Source organism: Camelina sativa, chromosome 19 (assembly GCF_000633955.1).
Source record: "Camelina sativa cultivar DH55 chromosome 19, Cs, whole genome shotgun sequence".
Classification (NCBI taxonomy): Eukaryota; Viridiplantae; Streptophyta; class Magnoliopsida; order Brassicales; family Brassicaceae; genus Camelina; species Camelina sativa.
Genome location: NC_025703.1, coordinates 21,714,457 through 21,724,677, shown reverse-complemented (window position 1 = coordinate 21,724,677; position 10,221 = coordinate 21,714,457). Strand labels below are relative to the sequence as shown.

At 40.5% G+C, this 10,221-nt stretch overlaps 1 protein-coding gene across 1 annotated transcript; it reads right to left on the bottom strand.

The window, feature by feature from the left end:
• LOC104768076 (F-box protein At2g23160-like) lies at positions 3,381-9,818 on the bottom strand. The gene is made up of 2 exons (XM_019240973.1): positions 9,744-9,818; positions 3,381-4,460 (listed from the first exon to the last, which is right to left on the bottom strand). Exons 1-2 carry the CDS (start codon positions 9,816-9,818, stop codon positions 3,381-3,383), a joined length of 1,155 nt encoding a protein of 384 aa, XP_019096518.1.

The window sequence follows — 10,221 nt, the reverse complement described above, 5'->3', positions numbered from 1 at the left end:
TTTTTCTATTTTAAAAAATTGGGTATCTGAAATTTAATTTTTTCATTAATAGTAATCTAAAGTTTTCTATAAAATAATATTTTTATTACTGTTATCAATCATATATAAATTTAATCAAAATATTTTCAAGACCTAGTGTGTTTATAAAGAGATAGAAAACTTGGTCACAAAGTCAAGTATTGATTATTCTTGAAACTAAAAACATTAAAGATACTAAGTTGAATGAAGACCCAACTCTTAGTGCATGTTTCTTTCCCAACAAAGTGACTCTTTATGCATTTATCTCTTACTTTCGTCACTTTTCTTTGACCACAAAATAAAGTGATTATTTTGGGCTTTCTTGGACTTGTATTAGGCTCAAACTGGGCTGGACTTGATAAATATCATCCCCAATAGAAATTCTCATGTTCTCTTTGACCATAAGCTCGTCAATTAACCCATTAAGTGTTTCCTTGATCTTCTTTGACTTTGACTATTTGGTCCAACTTGCTGATGAGAAACAACATGAGCTGTACTATTTCTTCCCCTTGGGATTAGTAGAAACACCTCTTGGTTGCCAAACATAATTCTGGAAGCTCCTAAACCAATTGGACCTTAGTCTTTTCAAGTGTAGAACTAGATTCACTTTCTTTGGCCAATGAAGCGTATCCTTGTATTTCGTGGGCCAAATCTTCTGTTTCTGAGCTTGTTGGAAACATATGAGATCCATTAACTTCCTCCAAGTGGTTTCATGTCGAAATTGTTTCTGAGTTGGTCTGTGTAACACGATCTTTGTCTTAAAGGTGAAACTGGGACTGAGATAGATCCATTGACTTGAAATATCCATATCTTTTACATATGAATTGATGTCAATGTGATTCCAATTCTCTATGGTTTCAGAATGGATCAAGATTCCAGAACAGTTTGGTTCATACCTTGAATCCTTCTGACTTGGTCTGAATCCTCCGTTGAATGCTCGTATGTTCAAATTGAGTAGCCATGAGTTCACATTTTTGTAATATAAATAACTCCTTCATCCGAACTTTGATTGGACTGATTCCACTTCGAGATATGCTCCAAATGAGGTAAGAATGTATCTCATATAGTCGTTTGGCTGGAAGAATTGATCTTCGACTTCGTTTGTGTTGAACAAGACTCAAGGATCATCTTAGATGGTCTCATGATCGTATCAAGCTAGCCAAAGTTGGGAATAGGATATGTTTGACATGTGATGTGTGGAGATCAATCAGTATCGAGGGATATATATGTTGACAGCTCACTATGTGGATGATAGTTGGAAGCTAAAGAGTAAAATAATCTCATTTTGTGCTATGCCTCCACAACATTCAGGATTTGAGTTGGCTAAAAAGGTACTTAGTTGTTTGGAAGATTGGGGAATAGAGAAGAGATATTTTCTCTTACGCTTGACAATGCATCCTCTAATGATACTATGCAAAACATACTTAAAGATCAACTCTCATCACGTCATGGTTTGCTCTGTGATGGTGAATTCTTTCATATCAGATGTTCTTCTCATGACCTCAACCTTATAGTGCAAGTTGGCTTAAAATTTGTTGAGGGTCCTTTGCATAAGATTCCAGAGACAGTGAAATGGATTAAGTGGTCAGAAGGAAGAAAAGATTTATTCAAAGAATGTGTTCTAGATGTTGGTCTTAAGTATGCAGCTGGTTTGAAGATGGATGTTACCACCAGATGGAATCCTACCTATTTGATGCTTGGTAGTGTAATAAAATATCGACGAGCTTTCTCCCTACTAGAAAGGGCTGATAGGAGTTACAAGTTCTGTCCCTCAAATGAAGAATGGGATAAAGCTGAAAGGATTTATGCTTTCTTAGAACCGTTCTACGATATCACCAAACTGTTTTCAGGTACAAGTTATCATATTTCAGCTTTATATATGATTTAGAATATTAAATGTTTGTTAAACATTTTCAAGTCCTTTTCAGGTACAAGTTATCCTACGGCCAACTTGTATTTTGCACAAATTTGGAAGATCGAATGCTTGCTGAATAGTTATTCAAATGATGGAAATTTGGAATTGTAAACTATGGCAAATGAAATGAGGACAAAATTTGACAAGTACTGGAAAGAATATAGTACCATTCTTTCCATTGGAGCCATTATGGATCCGAGAATGAAGGTAGAGCTGTTGACATATTGTTTTGACAAACTTGATCCAATTTTGACACGTATTACTTTTTAATTAAAGACCCTCTAAAAAATGTGCCTTGTAGAAGGCCTAAAAACTCAATTAGAGAATTTTATTTGATGAATTGGTGCTTTCTCATGATCGATTGGAGACTAAAAATACCATTCTTTTCTATTTCCTGGTGAGATGTTGCTGTCAATTGATGAGCTTTCTAAGTTTGTTATCAAAATTGAATCTTATTGTATTTGTTTGCATCATATGAGCATATATGGACTGCGATTCTTAACAAATCTCAAAGAGTGTTCGATGTATTGTGCAAGGAAAGGAAGTTGAAGAAGTTATAAGGATTATCAATATTGGGTAATTGGGTTGGTTTCGGATTTTTTTTTCCTTACAATACTTTGATTCGAGGTTGTAGTAATAATGAAAAATTAGAGACAGATCATTTTGCGACGTTTTACACTTACATCACATTGATTCATGGATTGTTTATGCTGCTCAAGCACTACTTGCGTCATTGCTTTAGGAGATTGTGGTTTCATTATATGATTAAATATCATAATTTTTTAAGAGGCATCTCACATTCTACTGCTGAGACAAAATACTGTAGGGTTGACAATGTCGTCTCTAAACTAATTGACTGAGCAATATGTTACTGAAACTATAATTTTGTTTTTCTTTCTCTCGTACAAGAATCCTCTTTATAGTGATAATTAACTAGTGGGCATATATTCCTCTTAGAACTTGATTCAGCATCAACAAAATTGAAACCGATATCAATATATGGGAGGCGCTTAGTTAAATCTAAATTATACACGTGCCGTCAAGTATACTATGCACAATGATAAATACAGATACTGAGATACAGCAACCAAAGCTTCAAGAACATAAATAGCTTCAAGTATACTCATATGCACAAAAAAAATTATATGAGCTTAAAAAAAGAAGAAGATAGGGTCGATCGGACTTGCTTTATTATAATATCTAATATGAGATAGGGTACATATCATAAGAGCAAAAACGAACAGATAATTAAGATTGAAATAAAAAAAACAAAACGCATAGATAAGAGCCGAAAGTGACATGTCCATTGCTTCTTCTCCTTTCCCTTCTCAGTCAGTCAGTAGTCTGATTCTGATTCTGTATAATCTGAATCAAATTCTGATTCTTCTCTCTTCACAGATGGAGCATGGAATGACTTGAGTAGTTCTAAATCGTTAACATGAAGATCTTATACATGGTCTACAAATGTGTAAACGCTACAACACGCTTCACCAAAACCTTGGATTTCAACACGTTGGAGAGTGTTCCTTTCGGGATTGAAGTAGAAAACATAAAATGGTTCTTTAGGTGTATACTTGTCCATCGAAAAAACAATTTCACCCCAAGCAGTCACTCCAGCAACCTTTACGTGTCGACGACGGAAAAATTTATCGTCGGTCCAAGTATAAGCATATTTAGACCATTCCTGTGTCTCAACATCCTCTAGAACCCACACATGCAACTTATTAATGGCATCAGCCTCGACATGATATCTCTTCCTATAAAGAAACGAAAGAGTGTTTACATCATCTTCGAAATAAATCACAGCTAATTTGCCCTTGTAGTTTATCAATCTACAAAACCTTTCTGTGTCAAAAAAGGTGAATTTTTCAGACCTAATGTCAAAGCAAACTATCACATAATCAGACTTTAAAACGTGATCATCATTATTCCGAGAGAACGTCTCACCCAAGTAAAAAAAAACCCCATTGATGCATATGCCTTCACTTGCGATTTCATGCTGCAAGGCACATTTTATCGTTCTCCACTTCATATCTCCGGTTCCTATTGTAAGAATCTTATGATTACGATCACAACAAGAATAAACCATGAACAATATCTTGAATTGCTTATCAATCGGTTCAAACATGAAAAAACTATACGTCTTTCGGTAACGTTTCAGAGAAGGTAAGACTGCATACCCTCCTGTGTTGGGGTTACATAACACAAGTTTATCGTCGGACGAAGCACCACTGAAATAGATCAAACCAGAGGCGTATCCATGTGCAAAATATAATCGGTTACTATTATGATGGATCTTTCGAGGGAACTTCACATGAAAGTCGGCGGCTGCTACAAGAGTCGACGACGACTTTTCGCATGGGTTGTGAAGCTGAGGCAACGAGAAGAAGCGCCACTTATCTTTTTTTACGATGGCGAATAAGAGGCGTGGCTTAGCCAAGGAATTGGTCCGGAACAACTCCTTGAAATATGGACTAGCCAACATTGATGCCCATAGCTTCGATACGCAACGAAACCTAGCGGCTGACTTTGAAGACAATCTTTTTTTCCTTAAAATTTCTGGTATTATAACTTAACGGTCATCGATTACATAGATACATAGGTGCCTGCAGCAGCAACGTTAAACTCCGGGGTGAACAAGCCCGGTACTAGGATAATAGGTTACATAATAATAGAGACTAGGTAGGGAGGGAAGGGGAGGTTCGAAACCATAGTAGAAGCAGGTCTTGTAGCTTCGGGTTGCAGTGCCTAGCAGAGAAAGTGTTTCGAATGCGTCGGTCCAAGTGAGAGAAAAGTCTTTCCACCGGCGTGCGAGTGCCATTGAAGATGCGAGCGTTTCTCTCATGCCAAATATAATAGATAACGGCGTGGGCTGAAATGAGCTTTAGAGGATTCATTTTTTCTTCATTTGATGGCCTCTGAAGCCAGAAGAGGAACCGGTCCCAGGTGTTGAATCCCGTGAAAGGAATCTGCAACCTTCCAAGGCACCATCTCCACAGGTCGTAGCTGTAAGGACATCTCAAGAAGAGATGATCTCTTGTCTCGAAATAGATCTCACAAAGAGGGCAAGTATCATCATTCAAAATTCCCCAGTTCTTAAGCCTTGAGAGAGTTGGAAATCTGTCTAGGCAGCATAGCCACATTAAAAAAGAGTGCTTAGGGTAAGAACTTGTGAACCACACTTGCTTGTGCCAGCGTTCTGCACATTTCTAGAGTTTCAGAGAAATGAAACCGGTCCTTGGGGTCTCCATTTGGTGTGGCCCACAAGTAAATGTCCTTTCTGTTCTCAGCGATATTTATCTCAGTGAGGTGGGTTAGGAGAAGCTCTTCGTTAAGACTCCTAGCACCTCTGAAAATCCAATCGTTCCCAGTATGAGCTTTTGCCACTAAGGAGTCAAGAGGGAGCCCAATTCTCTGATGGCATATGCTCCTAGGAAGGTGATTAGCTCCCCGAAAGGAGTCCAATTATCGTACCAGAAAGAGCAATTTGTCCCGTCACCCAGTTTGCAAGAGAGGAATATTTTAGCTGTGGGACGCAGCTTTAGCATTTGCTTCCACATCGAGGAACCTTTACCTTTACGGGAGAGGCGCCAAAAACATTTCCTTCTTAGCTTGTGCTTTCGGCACCAAGCCACCGACAAGGACCCGGAAGCGGAGAACAAATTCCAAATCAGTTTAAGACCAAAGATCTTGTTCCAAGCTCTTAGGTCTTTTAGACCAAGACCACCTTCTTCTTTGGGAGAACAGACTTTCCTCCAGCTAACTTTGGCGTTCTTTGGGATATCAGGGGAACCCGACCAAAGGAACTTCCTACAAAGCTTCTCAATGTATTTAGTGCATTTGGCAGGGAGGATGAAAGCATCACACCAGTAGGCAATAATGTTCTGAATGACAGAGGTGTGGAGTTGGAGCCTTCCTGCGTATGAAAGATGCTTATTCTGCCAAGAGTGCAGCCGTGACCGTATTCTGTTGACTAGCAGTTCACAATCTGATCTGGAGAGGGGGTTTGGGAGCAGAGGAAGCCCTAAATATTTGACTGGGAGGGTACCGAGAGAGAAACCATAAGTGACACTCTGCGTTTGTCGGTCCGCTTCTGTAGTACCAACAAGGAAAAGCTTAGTCTTGCTCTTATTCATTACCAAGTCAGAGAGATTGGAGAAGTACTCTAAGAGGTGAACAATAGCCTGCAGGGAATTAGATTCTCCATCATAGAATAACATCACATCATCAGCAAATATAAGATGTGTGACATTTGGATTGGTAGCCTTTGGATGATATCCTATTTGCCCAGCTTGAAACCGAAGATCAAGTAGACGAGAGAAGATATCCATACCAATTACAAAGAGGTAGGAAGAAAGTGGGTCTCCTTGTCTGAGGCCCTTCTTTCCTTTGAAGTACCCACATAACTCCCCATTAACAGCAATAGAAAACCTTGTGGTTCTGATGCACTGGCTGATCCAATGAATGTACTTGGAGGGGAATTGAGTTGCAATGAGAATATCCAGGATAAAGCTCCATTCGATGGAATCAAAAGCTTTCCTGAGGTCTATCTTTAGCATACCATGCTTCGAGATACCATTGTTGTTATAACCCTGCACAAGTTCTGATGCTAAGAGAACATTTTCCACAATTTGTCTTTCCTTGATAAAGGCTGTTTGGTTATCTTGAATCATTTCTGGTAAAATGTGTTGGAGCTTTTTAGCCAGAAGCTTGGATATAACTTTGTAAACCGCGTTAAGGCAAAATATGGGCCTGAATTCTGCAACCGTTTCAGCGTTAGTCACCTTTGTAATCATAGACACTGCAATAGAGTTCCAACTCGGCTCCATTTTTCCATTAGTGAAGAAGCTTTGCACTGCAGCTGTTATTTCAACTCCTATAATCCCCCAACAATGTCTAAAGAATTCGCCGGTGTATCCGTCAGGACCAGGAACCTTGTCCTTAGGTAAGGCAAAGAACTCATCCTTGATTTCTGCGGATGTGAATGATCTTTCCAAACATCTCCTCTGAGTCTCTGAGCAGCGAAATGGATGAATGGATTGAATGCAAGATTTTAGGCAAGGCGTAGGACTGGAAGTTCCAAATAGATTCGTGCAATAATCCACACAAGTCGCCTTGATGGAGGGTTTGTCTGTGATGACTGACCCGTCATCAAGCTTGAGCCTCTTAATGCCACTAAAGGCGCCTTTGATCACCACACTATTATGGAAGAATCTAGTGTTCTCATCTCCGTCCGTTATCCACTTAAGACCTGATTTTTGGTGGAGAAAAGTTGCTTCAGCCGTTGCTAACTTCTGCCAGCGTGAGTAAGCATTACGCTCTGCTAAGGAAAGCTCAGGGATGGGGTTGGTTAATAGATTTGCTTGAAATCCTTTCAGGTCAGCTAAGGCTACACGAACTCGGTTTTCAATCCCGGAGAAAGTCTGACGATTTAATTCCTTGAGTTTGCCTTTTAACAGCTTCAGCTTTCTAGATATCTACATCATCAAAGAACCGGGAACCTGCTCTAAGGTCAAGCACTCTTAAACCTCTTGAAGAAAGTTTTCATGCTGCATCAGATGGTGGTTAAAACGGAAAGGTCTGATCAATCTGGGACCTCTTTCTTGAAATCTGATACAACATGAGGCGTGATCGGAAAAGAGAGGTTCCTCAAAGGTGGCTATTACATTGGAGTAATTTTGAAGCCAAAGAAGGTTACCCAGCATTCTATCGAGTTTTTCTGCTATTGGTGTACTCTGCTGGTGATTCCACCAGGTGTAAGTTGGACCATGAGCAGGCAGATCCATTAAACCACACAGATTCATGCAACTTTGGAGCTCTCTACATCCTTCTGAGTAGACTTCATAGTCCTCCCTTCTGGAATGCTTGTAGGGTGCAGAGCTTGTTTGAAGTCCCCAATAACTAGCCAGGGAGAGTTTCTTAGAGGCGAGTTTGACGACATCTCTGAAAGATCGTCCCAGAGTTGACGTCTTTAAGACCTCAGATATGCTCAGTAAACAAAAGAAACCGTGAAGTGAAGCTCTTTGTCTGGCCAAAATATACCACAAGTGATATGCCGGCGCGACTTCTTGTAAAGAGTTAGCATCACAGGTTTGCTACTGACCACCCAAATTCTCCCTATATGGGGGTGTTCGTAATTTGAGATGAGACTCCAACCCGGCAGGATTTTATTTAGGATCTGCTGCGCGTTGTGTTCTAGAACGTGAGTCTCCAAAAGGTAACCAAAAACTGGTCGTTGCTGCTGGCACCAAGATCTAAACCGCTGCTGCTTATCTGGATCATTGATCCCTCTTATATTCCAACAAAACATCAACATCATAAAAAATATTTAGATATGTAATTAGGGACGGAAGGAGAACCTTCCCGCATTGATAGGACCGTTTTTGAGCTTGGTTCTCAATTTCTTCTTCTGACTTTTGGATAGGACTTTTACGAATCCATCAGGATCTAAATCCGTGGGTTTCTCCTGCATCCCATCAATGACTTCCACAATAGCGTCCGCTATCACCTCAGGGACAGCCTCATCAGCACATTGGGGTTTCACCTCTGAGCTGTCGATGCTTATGTCAGGGTCAGGTGGGGCTACTGGAGCAGAGGAGGCTTTCAGAGAGGAGGAACCAACATCCTTAGATTTTTTTATCCAAATTTTTGGCTGTTGTTTTATTTTGATAACTTCCAGTGAGTTGGCAGGACAGGAATGCTGAGTAAACGAGGTCACCAGCTCTTTGCCTTTTCGCTTAGGGAAAATTAAAGCTGCATGATAAGCTTCATGGCAGATGGAACATAGAGGCGGTGCATTAGTGCAATACTTGGATGAGTGTCCAGCTTCGTTGCAAAGAGGGCCTCTAGGTGGTAAATGAGGGCAAGACACTGCAACTCTTCTTGTGTCGCCCGACTCGAATTGAGCACACACAAATTCAGGAAGTGGCTTATATAGATTGATTTCCGTGAACACTTTAGCAACTTCAACATTTGTCATTTGTTCAGTTTCTCTGTGCAAACAAATTGGGTGTCTCACTAGACTAGCTATATGAGCTGCCGGGTTATAGAATTCCAGTGGGACGTTTCTGAGCTCAATCTAGACAGGGGCTGACTTGAGAACCGGCAGGGTCGGAATAACCTCAGGAGACCATTCAGCTACGAACATCATGGAGCCATCAATTGACCAAATTCCTTCTTTAAGAACTCGTTGTCGCGTGGATGCGTTAGGAATCTTGAAAAGAAAAGCATTTGGCGTACCGAGCTTCATAACAGAACCGTCGTTATGCCATTTACTCCAGATTAGGTTCACAACCACACGAATTTTTCCAAAGGAAAGAGCTTTACGGTAGAATTGACCGATAACAAAACTCTGCCAAAGGGGCTTGCTATCTTCAATAACTTTGTTTGGGATTTTGACACAGAGCTCACCCGACTCGAGTTGGAAAGGAGAGCCACACTTTTTCAAACAGCAAGAACCACCGTACGTTCGCTCTGCCCAGGTTTGAGAGGGCGACTGTTCAGTGGGGACATTTGCAGAGAGAGATGGTAACAGAGCTGGAGTACCAGCCATTGTCAGATCTACTTCAGATTCAAGAGAGGGCGGATTAGGGGGTTCAGATCTGGGGATGGGTTTCGAGGGTGGCGGGTTTGGAAGAAGAGGAGGGAGTTTACGTTTTTTCTTGGTCATGGAAGAGAAGATTCGCCGGTGGTGGCCATCACCAGCTCAGGAGGAGCAAGGAGGAGAAGAGAAGAGAAAAAACCCTACCTCGAAAAACGTGTCTGAGAGCTTTTTCCTTTGAATTATTTTCAATAGTTGACTGCAACGTGCCATCTTTGAAGGCAATCTTGACAATATCGCCGGGATGAGATCCTCAATAATCGATATGGGAGACGATGAACCCATGATTTGCCGATCCAACGAGGATAGAGAGATGATAGAAACTTAGACCTAGAGAAACCTAGCACTAGCAATATCTATTAAGCCGACGTAGAGGGAACCTAGCAAGAGACCTTAGCTACCATTACAGTTCGTGAATATAAATATGTTCTGGTCGGTTAACAAAAATAAACAAATGGCCAATTTAACGTCCAAGTGGGCCGCCAGCTTCTGGTTTCTTTACTTACCATCGGTAAATATTATTAAACTGTCCAGGGACTGAATACTAGAGAGAGATAAGAAGGATCAAAAATCTAAAGGAGGAAACTAGCTACATATATCCTTCTTCGAGTGTAATTAAGAAGACGGGTGGTAATTAGGATAAGTTTGTGTGAAACATTGATTTGGTTAAAGGCCAAAGTAAAAGGCA